This window comes from Amaranthus tricolor, chromosome 8, assembly GCF_026212465.1.
Source record: "Amaranthus tricolor cultivar Red isolate AtriRed21 chromosome 8, ASM2621246v1, whole genome shotgun sequence".
NCBI lineage: Eukaryota > Viridiplantae > Streptophyta > Magnoliopsida > Caryophyllales > Amaranthaceae > Amaranthus > Amaranthus tricolor.
In genome coordinates this window covers 16,962,588-16,978,961 of record NC_080054.1, presented here as the reverse complement: position 1 = coordinate 16,978,961, position 16,374 = coordinate 16,962,588, and the positions used below count along the sequence as shown (strand labels likewise).

The 16,374-nt window shown below is 34.7% G+C and overlaps 1 protein-coding gene across 1 annotated transcript; it reads right to left on the bottom strand.

Annotated features, from left to right (window-relative positions):
• Positions 1–781: 781 nt before the first annotated feature.
• Positions 782–15,918, bottom strand: LOC130820290 (uncharacterized). The gene is made up of 13 exons (XM_057685612.1): positions 15,668–15,918; positions 15,390–15,548; positions 11,805–12,056; positions 10,339–10,458; positions 9,532–9,612; positions 8,710–8,805; positions 7,073–7,168; positions 5,801–5,854; positions 5,499–5,702; positions 4,560–4,685; positions 3,720–3,785; positions 2,257–2,559; positions 782–1,635 (listed from the first exon to the last, which is right to left on the bottom strand). Exons 1-13 carry the CDS (start codon positions 15,728–15,730, stop codon positions 1,168–1,170), a joined length of 2,088 nt encoding a protein of 695 aa, XP_057541595.1. The 5' UTR covers positions 15,731–15,918; the 3' UTR covers positions 782–1,167.
• Between the last annotated feature and the right edge of the window lie 456 nt (positions 15,919–16,374).

Below are 16,374 nucleotides of genomic sequence, written 5' to 3'. Positions count from 1 at the left end.
AGGGTTAATTTCCATCGTGCATTCAAAGAAAAAATAATTTCATGCGTTCGGTGCACGTAGAAAAGTAGATATATTTTAAAAACGTTTTTAAATACAAAATGCTAAGTCACAGCGTTTTACAAAACAAATTGTCCTGTGATTTAAAAATTTAATAGTATTCTGCTTTAAAAATAAAAACATAAATAAAATAAAATAATAAATAAGTGACTTAGCTATTTATTTGTATTATATTTTGAGCATAAAAAACTATTCTCAAAAATAAACTACTAAGTAACATAACAGTTCATCAAGAGGTATTTTGATTTAAATTAAATGACTAAAAATGTAATTTACAAAGAGTCAAATAAGTTCTAGGAAAATAAAAAAATAATAAGAAAATGGACAATTTTACAAAACAATAAAAAAATTATTATAGCTTAGTCCAATTACCAATAAGACATTTTTATAGTATGTATAAAAGATTTAGGGATCAAATCTCAACAACATTAAAGTTTTTTTAAAAACAATCTTTTATATATCACTAAGTGACACAATGGATCGCTTAGCAATTTATATAACATTTTTTTTCAAAAAAAAAAAAAAAAATTCCTCTATTTCTATTTCTATATAATTAATAAACCGCTACTTTACATAGCGATTTATTGAAAACAATAAATCGCTGTGTGATATAACAATTGGTATTGAGAAATAGAAAAAATAAAAATTTCATCCTATATAAACAATAGAGGATATAAATTTGTGTTGGAAGGTTAAATAAGAATTAAGTTTGTAATTTGCAGTATTTTGTGCAAATTTAAAATATGCGCCGCCCTGCTTCTTCAAATGGTATATCACAGAAAAAGTATAGCTCAAGAGGAAATTCCGGCAAGTCAAAACTAGTTCAAGTAAAAACTACACACCCAATAAACAGGGTTTTAACAAAAAGAACTACAACTGCTAATTTACAAGAAAATGTCTTAAACAGGTATAACTTATACTGTCTCAACGTTCAATATAAGATTGAGGAATCCTCAATCAGAGCCCCTCAGAGATATCTCATTGTAGAGCGAGCTACAAAACCTTGTATCCTCTCCAGAAACTTGTGAATGCTCTCTCATGGTTTTGGGCAAAACTACTCAAGATTTTACTTGCAGTTGTTTCGAAGTTTCATAATAAAATCCTCAACGATCACCTAGGAGGACGAGGTTTTCCGTTCCCTGAGTTCAAATGCTGGGTAACAAAAATTACTCCCATCACGATAATCAGGCAGCCCACTAACGTGCTAAAGAAGAGCGCACCTGGCTGCCTGGATTGAACAAATCCGTACACCCCATTTTCAGTAACAAGGATGAGGTCGTTCAGCCCATCATTTGAGAAGTCTGCAGAAACCAAGGTATGTGTTGGTGGTGCGGGGAGTTCAAGTGTTGTCATTATGCTACCATCAGGAGCGATAACTAGAGCCTCTTGATCTCCAGCAACAAGAATCAGTTTCTGATTATCATGAACCCGCAGAGAAAACGGCTTCAGCGTAGGAACCACATTACCAGATTCCATTGTTCCAGAGGGCGAAGGTAGATTAGACCAGGTCGCTCCTGTCAGAATCTGCCATTGCCAGACTGCCTCGTGCCCATGTTCACCAGGAGAGTATGATGTTACCTGACGAATATATTAAGCGTTTGAGCAGTAAAGCAGCAATACAACAAACAGAGTAACAAGCAGAAAGTGATAAGACAATTTTAACATATCCCATATATGGATCACAGTCCCGTAGAAAATCCAAAAGATATTGATGATACACAAATCACCAATGATTCAGCAGACTTTAAGACAGATTCCTCATCAAATGTAGTATAGTATGCACCTGTGAGTTATTTGTGTAACACCCCGGCCCAACGGACCACCGGTGACTACTCATGAAGACTGTAGACTAGCCCCACAAACCAACACAAGTCTTTCCAGCGCACTTTGGCCTCACTCGTGCGCCCCCGGGAAAACTTCCCAGGAGGTCACCCATCCTAAGATTGCTCCCCACCAAGCACGCTTAACTGTGGAGTTCTTAGCAAATGGGCTCCCATGAAAAGAAGATGCACCTTGTTGATATGAGTAGTCTATCAATCCTTTTTCAAGCTAAATCTGGGGTATTACAATTTGTTGCTTCAACTCTTGCTATACCTTATCCAAGTGAATACTGCTATTTGAAATTTGAATTTGCGTAATACAAACTCAAAAAATACAATTCAACCCAAAAAACAGCAAAAAGAAGTTGCAACATAATACCTCTCCTCTACTTGTTAAGAAGATGACATCCCCATGGCTTCCCTTCCGATGATGATGACCATCATTCCTCGGGATGAGAATTGGCGTGGCAACCTCCAAGGAACTAAAATCTTGAGCTCTACCAAAACCTCGTGAGAATTCACCATGTTGAAATAAGTTGAACGGAGAATAATGATGACAAATAGAAGCATTAAATAGCTGTTCTCGCACTGGAACACCAGACGTAGCAACGGCCCAGCAAGGCTTGAGTACCTCCATAGATCCACTAACAACTGTTCGTTCCGCACCATTAGCACCCACCACCTACAGAAACTAAAATTTTTAAGATTCTAATGTATAGATTTACGACACTATAAAAGGAGACTAATTTCGACAATCTGAATGGAAAAGACAAGCTATCTAAAGCACCTTAAGTCAACTGATCACTACTCTCCTCTTTGACAATATAAGCAAAATGGGAAAAAAAAATTCCAACTCCTTTTTAATCAACTTTCAGGAGGTGAATGCATTCTTCAAATAGAAGATCTAGTGAGGGATCCATTCATCACCAATTTGATGATCAACATTCTATAACCTTTTTAGAAAAGCATTTTTCATGCTCTAGACATTGTTTAACAATGCAAAAACAACATACATCACCCCAATGTCAAGTGGCAGCCATCTAAGGTGGATATGGAGAAAGGAGAGATCAAGTATACGCAACTTTACCCTTGTATAAATACAGATGTTTCAGATTGACTTTGGATTTCTAAATACCATCAACAACTTCACTTAAGTAAAAAGTCTACATGATTTGAGGAGTCATTTGTACTTAATAACTAAAGAACTATATACCTTAGGAAAGTCCAACATCCCCTCACAGCTTAATCATGCTCTCATGTTGGGACATTAAACTCCCAAACATATTTTATTTTCAATATGAAGTATTCTCTAAATCAAATCGCATGTTGAAGGGAGGAGGACCATGATTGTATCAACCTTGTCTATTACATTTTTTTCACATTTAATGTTTCATATTTTTAATGTTTTATGTTTCTTTGTTCATGCTTATTGTTTCATGTTATATCACTAACAAGTGTATAACAAAGGTAACGTTGCTTACATCCTACCCCCTCAAACCTCGCTCTAAGTGGGAGCCACTTAGAAATGTTGTTTGAATAGCCGCGTAGTTCTCACAAATTAAAATTTGATAGCCATGGTAAAGGTTGAACGTTCAATTATGACTATGGAATAATACATTCAGTGATGCTTTTTGAATACGTAGGCATTGAATGACACGGACTTGTTCTATCATCTAATACTTGGGTTTTCCCACCAAAACATTAATGTAAAATTTATCTAATTTGGAAAAAGTAATTGATTGAGCAAAAATCATCAAATGCACTCCTTAGTCACTGTAACTAAAATCAATTACATGCTAGATACATACATCAAACGCAGTAAAGCATTGCATAGAAACTTACCTGTACGTGATCTAACACCCCATCTCCATTGATATCAGCATGAAGTCCACCTTCTTGAAGATGAAGCTGGTGGCAACAAATAGTTTTATGTAACAAGATTAGATTAAGGCAAATATTTTAAACATATTGTCAGATGTACAATCAAGCACAATGTATACACAAGTTATCACTTATCGCACACAGCCCCAATGCAACAATGCCAAAGCCTTTATCTCAAGATAAGCGGCGACCACAATAGCACAACACAGCCCCAGCGAAAATAAAATTAAAACCCAAAGAGAAATGTTAATGCTCCTGTTGTCCGTAAAACAAGTCAAAAGTTCCTGTTAAAATGTCCTACAAAGACATCAACCATACACTTTTTAGCACTTTTTCCTATGAATTTGTTTTTGAAGTTGGGCCCCTATCAATGCACAGGCTATTCCTTTCTGACTTCACAATCTCCTTAATCTTCTTGCAAATTAATATCACGATGAATATAAATATCATAACCTATTCTTCCAACTAGTGGTTCATGCCTCACGTCATTGACCTATGCGATTTATTCGATTGTATAATATAAAATGAGTTAAAGGTCTACTGGAAAACCAAATATTTAAGTTCTGAAGCATAAGAAAGATTATACATGATTCCTTCTTCTAATATGGATGGGTAAATGTTCCAGAATGAGTTATACTACTATAACAGGTGATTACGAAACAAGCAAAGATTAAACGTTAGATTGATTCATCTTGCATGATTCTAAAATGAATGCGCAAATGATCCAAATTCCAGAACGAGTTATATAAAAGGGATTATATAGCAAATAAAGTTTAAGCTTTAGATCAAGTAAATGTTAACCTTGCAAACTGTACGACCAGTAGCTAAATGAAGAGCTTCAATGCCCTCTTTTTCATGGGCCACAACAACATTTGGAACCCACCAAAGTTGTGTATAGTTTGTTATTGTGGGTACATATGGCATTGCCTGCACAGGATAAGAAAGCCAAAATGAGCTTAAGATGAAATATAAATGAAATTCTCAGCATCCGAGATATACCCTCACAATCCAAACAAACAATCTTAAGATCCAATCAATAAATAATCAAATCACATGCATAACATGACAAAAACCCCGAAACCCTGAAATATATACAGCACTTTAAGAGGAAATGATTAATATTTATTTTGCACAAACAGTCTAAAATATACTCTTGTTTGCATGATCACACCATGAAGGTTTTTTATTGAAGTAATCAGTTTGAAATGGTTAAAAGATGCTCACTTGGTTATATGCAGTCTTAGCGGAAAATGGGGTCATTTATTGCAAATATGAAGTCGTAATTTTAATAGGAAAAACAAAAGACACTAAAGTGTCATAATGGAAAACATCTAAAGCAACTGTTTTGTGGAAAAGGTCTCTCAGCTGTTCTTTTACAAAGTGCTTTGAAAGTTACAAATTGGAAAAGGTCTGTCAGCTGTTCTTTTACAAAGTGTTTTGAAAGTTACAAATTTGATAATTCTTCAAAATGTTCCTCTTCAAATGAAAAAAGAACACACAAATACTAACAAGCCACACAGCATCTTTCAACAGAACACCAAGTGGCTGTAGCTTTTAAATGAAGAATTTGTTATGTATTTCAATGGGTTATCACTTATCAATTATCATTGATAGTTGCCTGCTAAAATAGGAATCTCACCAAGCAGAATATCCTGATTCAGTCATGTTTGAAAAAAAAGCAAATGCAAGTTCACAATGTCAGAATTAAAAAAAAAAAAAAAAAAAACTATTAAAAAAAACCTTTTTTGATTTAGCTGAGCCAGCATACTGTGCAGCTTTTCCAATAAACTTCGAGATCTTTTTTGTTGAATCCTTTCCCGGAGGATGATGTTCCTCAGGTTTGTGGAAAGGGTAATTAGCATTTTTTCCAGAAAGCTTTTTTATTGTCTTTCTTTTGTGCCTTCTGAAATGGGCCAACTCAAAACAAGTATCTTCTCGCCGATCCTGACATTAACTTGCATTAGTATAAAGCTCAATAAGCAAACATGAAGAATCCAGCTTTAAGTAGGACATCGGAGAGGTGATCAAGTTGTACAACTTACCCAATGATGTGGCATCACTCCAAGTATAGATTCTCTAAACTCCCTGCACTCAAACTGTAGGTTGATTTTTCTTAGTGAAATTGTAATGGAAAAAGGCATACAAAGAAAGCAGAATCCAACAGAAAGTGAATCAACTAATGAAGATATATCATCAAAAGTACAAAAGGACCTTCTGTAGTGTACAAAGAATTAAATGTAGAAGGCTAAAACGGGTTATTAACCATATGGAAAGGGGCTATTGACATAAAGGATTCAAAATTTTATTTCAAAGTACAGTCAACGACAACTTGGCCAGAGACGGACAAATATAATGCAGTCGATAAAACACAGAACTTCATCAAAGATCAGATTTATAATTATATAAAGGGAAATTCCACATGGTAGCATCCAGTTTTCAAGAAACGCTAGTGGTAGCACTTTTGTAAGATTTTTTCACATGGTAGCATTCCGTTTATGCACTATCTAAATGCCGTAGCATTTTCCGTTAAATTCTTGTTACTTTCCGTTTAATTCATCATTTTGTAACATTTTTCCACATGGTAGCATCCAGTTTTTGCTCTCAAATGTTTTAATTCACCACTTTGACTTTTAATTTACCGATTAATTTATCAACGCCCTTAAATGTTGTAACAATTAAGTAAATATGTATTAGTGGAATGCACCTTTTGAACTTATAAAATGTACCTTTTGAGCTTATAAAATGCGTTTTATGAATTATTTATTAGTGTTTGTAATGCACCTTTTGAACTTTATAATGCCAATAATTTGAATGAAAATAAAATTGCTACAACATTTAAGGTCGTTGATAAATTAATCGGTGAATAAAACGTTAAAATGGTGAATTAAACATTTGAGAGCAAAAATTGGATGCTACCATGTAGAAAAATCTTACAAAATGATGAATTAAACAGAAATTAACAAGAATTTAACGGAAAATGCTACGACAATTAGATAGTGCATAAACTGGATGCTACTATATGGAAAAATGTTACAAAAGTGCTACCAATAGCTTTTCATGAAAACTAGATGCTACCTTATGTAAAAAAAATTTAGTTTTGTTGCAACAATTCTCCCTTGAGCGCTCTTCAAGAGAAATGTTGCAACTAAAAAATTGAGGAAGTACCAGACAATCTACAATAGAATTCAACTACTCAACAGGCTGACATCCCTAACCATAATACTTTGACGTTTTTACTTTGTAGATAAATATCATCCCAAAATTGGAAAAGAATAGTGACACTTGGTTAAAAAGAGAATAATGGATAGACTCACCTCTCCAGGATGACGACTATGCAGTGAATGAACATCAAGTTTGTAGTTATGCTGTGGAATCAACATGGATGCATCGGAGGATTGCTCTTCAATTTTCTTCAACACATTACAGATTGTCAACACAAGTAATCAACATATACATAACAAGGAGTTAAAGATGCCAAAGTGAAAGAACCAAGGATAAAGGAGTTAAAGATGATCAACATAATTTTTGGTTGCAAAGAAAATTTCCACTAAAGAACAAAGTGTAGTTTGTTTCTTTTGATTGGCAGTCATGCAAGAGGAAAGACAAGCTCTAGGATGAGCTTCCTTCTACCAAATATCAGGCCAAGAGGAATTTCTATCAAAGAAACAATAAAAGCTTTTAACAAAACAAGGTACCCCCCATGTCATGTTTCCATCTTCTAGACGGGCTCCATAAGGATTTCTTCAACAGAAAAAAAATCCAAAAGTCTGAATACTTAATCACAAGGAAGTCTGCAGTCGATGTGATAATCTAAATATATTATTGGATTATAGCTACTGAGATTTGACTCTTCGAAGGGGAAAACATGCATAATTTACAAGAGCTACTTGCACGACCAATGTCCATTGGCTTTCATTTTGTTGACATAGAATTAACATACTATATAATCATGGAAACTATAGAAGATATAAAATGTACAGAATATTTGCAGAACAATAGAAACCGTGAAAAAAAAAAACAATAATGGTAACATATTGGGAATTAAATCTACATAAAATGTTTAGGAACAAACACTTTCGAAAAATAATTCCGATTTCAACCGTATATTTAGCTTATACAGCATCTCCTCTTTTATTTTTTCTTTATCCAAATTTCCATTTAGGATAGTACCTTTTTCGTCACTTACTTCATACTTTGTCCTTTATATTCACAAATTTACACAAACATAACATTTGGTTCTGTCACTATAATACCCCACCTAATTTCTACCTAATAGGCTAAGGCGTTACTAAATAATGTTGGTAAATATAAGTCTCGATAATAAAATCCAATAAATAAACCTCAAAAATAACTTCTATAAATAACCTCAAACACATTAACAATAACGCTATATAAAATACAAGGTTACTACATCAAAAAGTCAACAATATCAACTTAAATTAAAGTTGTCAACAAAAACCACTCGAGTCAACACGTACAAGAAAAATTCAAATACTAAATGTTAATTGCAATAATATAAATACTGAGATGTTATATCAAAGTTATTTATGAGGTCTAAATATTGGATTTTATCAATGAGGTTTTAAATTACAATCATTATAGAGATCGTTCAGTATTATATTGGTTTATGCTATTTGTATTCAACACACCTTGGCCTAATTAGGTAGAAATTAAGCGGGGTGTTACAACCACGATAGCTAAACTAGGCCATTTATGATACTTTTTTCAACTCTTGAAACTTATCTCTTCCCCTCTCTATTGCACACAGACTTGTATAAATACAATACATTGTCTCCATTCTGTAAATGAAAGCACAAATGTCTTGACCAAAACAGATGCTTTCTCTACATTGGTGCACAATACACAGCACAACAAAAAAAATAATTGGGGGATATAACTTAACACAACACCTTAAAAGGAATAGCATGAATAATAGAGAAACAAAAGGAACCTCATTCTTTCTATTCCATCGGAGTTGGCCACTTCTTCCTGCAAATGCATAAAATGCAAAATGCCGCAAATCCACAACTTCACTGTTCTCCACAGTCTGCAAGGGCAGAAAACATAAATTATTAATATTGTGTATGTTGATTGAGAAGAATCGCATATCTTAAAAAGTTCCACTAAACAGAGATCAGCGTCATTTGTCACTAACGAGCAAATATACAAATCAATTCCACAATGCACATACTTTTATTTAGTTGAATAGATTATGCCATTTGTAATGCAAAGTTTACAGTGTGTAGGCAAAAAGAGCACAACGTCATTCTCACCAACGATCTTCCACATTAAATTGTCTATTCAGGTGACGGGCCCCATTAATTGGGATTAAGGCTTTTCTGTTAATAAGTGCAACAATCGTCATTACAACAAATATATTGGGCAAGAGAGGTAGAAACTGAAATTTATTTACAAGCTAAAAGAAACCATGTATGTTACTAAAACACATCAAATTAGAAATTAGGGCCATCTACGTGATACATGGGGAAAGAAACACAAAACAACTTTGTGTTCACCTTTCCCTTTAGATTCTTTCTCCCCAGATTTCTCAACTTTTGTATGATTGCATTTATTAAAGGGTGTCTTTCAAGTTTCAAATGATCATGAGAAGGGTCAGACAAAGTTCACTCAAAATGCAGATAGATGACTGCTACAATAAACAGTCACAGGTCTGAAACTCATCCTTGAAACATATTTTACTTTCACTTGTTAAGAATTAACATGAGATATAACAAGGACTCGGAAAAAAAAATCATCCTTACACTCTTTATACCTCAGTTTCACCAGCACTTCTCCTATGCTGTTCTGCATTCTGCTTTGACATCTCCAACTCTTCAAAAGGATCCAAAAGAATCTGCAACCAGTTACAGAAAAAAAGTAATTATTTAAATACCATAATAAAGGCCGCAAAGGATGAAATATTGAAAGGAAGAAATTGGTGGAACTGTTGCAAAAGAAAACAATGAACTAGTTCCCTACAACACTAAGAAGTTTCCTTTCAGAATCATCTGCATTTTAATAAGCGCGTAAACTTGATAACATACAAAAATAGTTTCATAAAAATTCAAAAAGACGAAACACTGACAAACAAGGCACCATCTACTTGAAAGGAAAGAAACGAATAAATTATTTGATTGCTTCAATTATAGCCTATCCTCATCAAGATTTTAACTTCATTTTCTTGAGGCTTTCTTATAGCTGAAGTCAAATTTCAGATTCGAAGTGATGCTTGACATAGCTTGTTTTGTACATAAAAGGCTACACGATGGTCATAGGGGCTAAGGGCACATCTCTGTATGGTCCAGATCCTACATTTTTTTCTTTTTCTCATGGGCGCACCCCTCGTGGCCTAGCTTAGTCTCTCTATAACAATGCTGATTTTTTATGTACTCTATAATGGTATTAACATTTAACAGTATTATTAACAAAAATAAATAAATGATTACAACAGAAAATCATAATGACAAAACAAAGACATGTAAAATCCAGTCCACACTAATGGAAACCACAAAAAGTTGGTTTAGATAATGAGCAGTACGTAACAACAAACATTATGCAACAGATAAGATACTATGCATACCTGTGGTTGCATTTCCATTCTTCCACCAACAATAACCAACCCTGTATCTCCATGCTTGATTGTATAATTACTTATTGAAATCGCGACCTCTCTGTGATGGGCATTGTGAGGAAAATCTTCCTGCAGACCATACAGGCATACAGCACAATGATTATTGAAAATATCAAGCCAAGAGAAGATGTAGAAAATCATAATGCGAAATTTGGTTAGGGTTTAGTCTGGTGAATACTGGATTTGTGTTATTTATAATTAGAGTAAAAACACCCCTATTTATACAAAAGCCCAAGAACTTAAACATAGAAATTAAAATAACACAATATCTTAAATTCCTAAAATAGAAGGATAATATTCTAACACAATATTTCCTAAAATAAAGAGATAATATATTATCAGAGTTTATTTTGTTCCTTATTTTCCTACACTCCTCCTCAAGTTTGGTCTTGGGTGACCGAAACCAAACTTGCCAAAATACTCTTCAACGCTTTTGAGCCAATTGCCTTTAACAGAAGGTCTGCTAGTTGATCTTTTGATTTTACAAAGGACATTTTGATAATCTCTTCGGCAAATTCTTCATAATTGATTTTCCATTTTTCGGGTTTAGATAAAAGGTCAAGAAACAAATTGAGTTGATTTATTTTATTATTTGGGTCAAAAATTTGGACTTCGGATTTTGTCCTCCGCGTCAATTTGGATTTCCATAATTGAAATTTCTTACTTGCCCCAATTATTTCCAACCCCATTTCTCTCTCCATAACTTTCAGTTGCTTTTCTTCATCTCCTTCTAACATTAAATTTTTTCTTTACCTTTTACCAATGTTTTCTAAATTCTAGTGAGGCCCATTATCACTTGAGTTCAATTTTGAATCTGGGTTTTCTAGGTTTGCTTGTCTCAAATTTTCTGGGTTTGTTTTTAAATCTGGGTTTTGATTTTCTGAGGGATTAAATCCTGATGATGTCTTTTCTATTCTCCCCCTCGCAACCTCACGCTGAATGGTCTCATCAACAGGAGGTAGCGGAACGGGTCCGAGAATGAAGTGGATTCTTGTCCATAAATCTTGAGCGGAGGTAGTGTAGTCAAGAAAATATTCTACAAGGTCGCAGTCGATATTGTTGATGATCCATGAGATCACCATATAATCATTCTGGACCCATTGTGGATTTGCGGTAGATGGAGAAATGGCGATGATATGGTTGAGCCTCCCCCGATCACCGATTTCTGTTTTCATTTGTTTACACCACGTGGGGTAATTTTGGTAGTTTAGTTTTCAATTTGGATTGATTGTTCAAGTTTTTGGGTGATTTTTTGAAAAAGTTGGAACATTTGTTCCATTTGTTCCAAATCAAAACCAAACCAATCAAACCAAACCAAATCAAAAACAAAACCAAACCAGGACCATGATTTAATATCAGAGTTTATTTTGTTCCTTATTTTCCTACAGAAGATTTAGGAGGAACTACCTACATACCTGTAAATTTACTTCCCATAACTTCTTAAGATTATGGTCAAAACACATCACGGACCATCCAGATGTCACCACTACCACTACCTGCTTACGTGGCTGCCCTTGTCGATAAGTCCGATCAATAAATCCTGTTGCCATAGATACAGCACGTCTTCCAGAAGCAACACGGACTTTATCAGGTAACAAAGTCACCTCAGCAAGGACACGTGCCTCACTAAATCCTTCATCAACACGTCTAGCATGAGGCTCCAACACCTAAAAATAGATACCAATTAATACAGTGAGAGCAAAGACTGAAGGAAAACAATAATCTGCAGTGGAATCAATTGACGAAAGGTTAATGCATCAATTGAATTAAACATTGGCGCATAGTGTAAAAATGCGGTTACGGCCGCGATCGCAATAACAAAACGTTGATGCGGTAACAAGAGTGACGCGATTATTGTAACGTTTAAATATCGGTCAACACTATAAGATAACCCTTGATTAGGCCCAAAACGCGATTTTTTTACACATTTACAACGCGGGAAATATCGGTTCGTTTATTTTAAAAACCTTTACAACGCGGCCGATATGACGCGATACGGTCTTGTCAAGGTTAGTAGGAGGAACTTCCTTGAGGACATCTATAATTTCCGTATCGTGGGATTGGATACTGCACTTGATATTCATCCCTGAAAAAGATACGGTAATAAACAGTAATAGCTCTAATTCAGTTTTATATTTGTCGCTTGTCAGAAAAATATTTAATGAAAAAAAGCAGTATTTCCCCGTAATTATGTTGTTCCTTCCACATCTTCCATGTAACTTTCTAGCTTTGTTCATCTGAAACAAACCCACATCTATTAATCAAAAATATCATTGCTTGCAGGCTATAAAACTAAACAAACATCATCAACCATACTGAAGGATTATTTTGCATCATAGTGTAATGATGTGGTAACGACCGCAAGCCCACGATCACGATAACGGCCGCGAGCCCACGATACAAGGTAACGGCTCGGGATTCAGTAATGAGAGTGATGTGGTTATCATAATGAAAAATGTATGAGATATTCCTCAAAACATCCCAAAGCGCGATTTTTTTACACCTTAAAACGCGAGAAATATTGATTCAATTTTTTAAAAACCTTTATAACATAGCCAATGTAATGCAATAAAACCTTGTTTTTGCACTATGTTTTGCATAGAATTCATTGTACTCGGTGGATAAAAATTTATTTCAAACGATTAAAGGACGCAATGATAAAAAAAAGAGCGTACCTAGTGACAGATGATGAAAATTCATTAAATAGGTTTAGAGATGTGCAACTTTTATTAGATGTGTCGATAAGGAAAATACAAGGCTAGAAGAGAAAATGCATATGAAAAGCTTGGATATGCAAAACCATATAGTAGACGATAAAAATGGGCAAACTACCAGAATTTTTGTGGATGATACTAAGGGTTTGAATTGCTCATTCAGACCCACAACTTGCTAGAATAAATCTTGACAAACCTTACCACAAAATAAATTTACTCAGCTCTGCAGTTTCATCTACTATAAGCTTCCTTGGACAGTCGAATACCATAACATTGATGCAGACATTCTTTTAAATTTTTCACAAAGTCTTCAAAAATAAGGTTTCCCTTAGTACCTCCCTAAGATATTATTTTCTCCTTTAATCCTTATCAAGACTACAACATAAATCATAGCAAAAGAAATTAGCACTTCACAGTCGTATATATTCTGAAATGTAAATTTTACTCTCTCCAACCAAAAAACTCGCAAAAATAAGGTACTCCTAGATTTTTTTTTCCACCAGGGGAACGCTGCACCAATTGAGTTATATCTTATAACCAAGCAAATCAACAACCAGATGAAAATGAAAAAACCAAGTTGATAACTGAAGACACATGAATCATGAAAACCCTAAATTCAATTTTTCCCTCCAAGCTTTAGAATTGAGTAGAAAAATGTGGAAAAACTTTCCTCTCTGCTAAGTAATCTCCATTTCTCCGCCATGGCAGGTAGAAGGAAAAATCAACCACCGAGAAGGGGGTTAGCACGACTTTCTAAGTGTTTGCTTTATCTTCTTGAACTCAAATTTGAGTTAACTGCCATCAATGCCGGATTTGGACCTTTCTTCAGATCCCGACTTTGAAAAATGTGAACCCTAAAACCCAAAATTTGACCTATTTCAACCCCAAATCCTCATCTATTGGCTTTCGGAAGTGATTTCATAGCCATTGCAGGTTCTCTGGTATGGAAAACAAAGGCAGAGATGCGTAAAAGTGGCGGAAATCAAAGATCCAGATTCGATTTTTTTGGTTTTTGAACCCAAAGTTCTTGGGTTGTCTCATTCTCAAGGCAAGTTTCTTTTACTGCTTCTATATGTGTTGGGTGAAACCCTCAATCTAGCCCCAATTTCAATTGTCGAATACAACAAAGTCGACCCATCAAGGTGAGGGTTGAAGGCTATTCCCTCGATTTTTGGATATACCCTGTATTGTTGGCTATAATGCCTAGCTTTCTGATATTGCTGGTTTTGAGGCTAACATTACAGTTTTGTGTGAGTCTGTTGTTTGTGCTTGTTGCTATTATTGAAATTTCCCAAGTTTAGGGTTACTGGCGTCATGGGACATCCTTGCTAGTAATGGAGGATGTATCGTAGACTTGCCGCCGTGATGGCTGCAAACGTGGTGGGTTTCTAGTAGTTGTTGGTGCCCCCCTCCCATATATTTGCTGGACTACTGATGTGAAGCTGACCCCGTGGGTATTTGGTTGCTTTCAATGATAGTCGATTGTTGGACTAGTAATTGCAATGCTGTTTGACGCTTCTGCTGCATTGATGTCAATTGTTTGATGTTGTGTTGGGATGTACTGTTGGTTTTGACTAAACGATATTCAAGGGTAATGCAGTTATCTTAGTAGTTTAACACACCTGTTGCTGCCTAGTCCTAGGTCTTGGGCATGCTCGGGCAAATGAGAAGCCTCTTGTCCCTCTTGTCTGATGGCTGCAGAGTCGCATTTTGAATGGCTCAATGCCCTATTCGATGGCTTATGCTTGAATGAAGCCACTAGTGCTGCTGGTTTTTATTGTTTATAATGCCATGGCCTCGGCTGACTTGACTCTGATAAGAGTGTATTAGATAGTCTTAGCTATATGTATAGGCTTGATCTAGCTTGTATTATGTAGAATTTTGCTAAAAGAATGTTCTTTTGAGGTCCCACCTCCATCCCTAGCGCATGATGGGAGTTTTGTTTCCTCTTTGAGCCTCGGATGTGTCGTGTCTCCTAGGTTTTGACTCGTTTTGTATTGATTTGGCTTTTTCTGACACACTATAAAATTTACTTTGCCAAAATAAAATCCAAACCTAGTTTGATTAAGATGAAGGGCAGGCGGTTCGAATTTGGTAAAGTCTCTTGGCCTGTGCCTCCGTAGTGTAGTGTAAGTTCTTAGACTAAGATTCTAAACCTTGTCTTTATCTTTTGGCAAAAACGGTACAAGAGTACATACACAAGCTAATTCAATTAATACAAAGGTTCAAAAATTAGAAAGTGTTATGATAATCACAATTTACAATACGAAGGACAATTTAAAAAACCTGAATTTTAGAATCGTGAGTAGCGACAAGAACTTCAATCTTGCCATCGCCATTGAGATCAGCAACAATAGGAGGAGGAAGACGTTCGGCTTCGAATTTAATAGGATAATCATCCAATAGATGGAACCAAGTTTCTCTGAATGAGAAATCTCCTTCATGCTATTCCAGAAAAAAAAGAAAATCACAGAATCGAATAGAAATTGAGAATGATTATGAAGAAGTGAACTGAAAATTGAATAAATATAGTTAAAAGGGTTCAAAGAAGAATAGGAATGAACCTGGAGAGAAAAGAAAACGGCGAAAGCAGCAAGCATAAGAATGGCTAAATCGCGCTTTCTCATCTTTGCGGTTGACTGATCAACAATCTCTGTTACTCCTAATTTCTTTGAGGTTTACGGACACGAAATGAGGTCAAGTCTGTTACTCCTAATTTCTTTTTTGTACATGAGACTTGGGAGTTGGGAGCAGCTTAAATTTACAGCAATTTCATTACTGACATTACATCCTCTACAAAAGATGGTCGAGTCTTATGGTTTTTTTCAATAAACATATAATTAGAATATTTTTGAGGGTAAAATTGAAAATTTAAGAGAAAAAAGGTGACTACATAATTAAAAAATTGTCAACAAATAAAAAGTAAAAGGTAATGATAATAATGTTATTCATTTTACCTATAAATCCAAATAAAAGGTTGGTATTTGCCACAATTAGCTATCCATTTAGAAATTTATTATTTTTTCAACTATTATTAAAACTCCATATTATTGATATTAAAATTTGAAAATGTTGTGTAGAAATTTATTAATTTGAAAATATTGAGTATGATATATCATATATGATTGCACAAACTTGAATGATTTGACTTCAAATATTTTTCAAGCTCTTGTCAATATTGCTATATTTACACTTTGTTTGAACTTTGAATTGAGGGGATTGAAGCCAATGAAAAGAAACACAATTGTAATGATGTAATATTTTTCGTTTA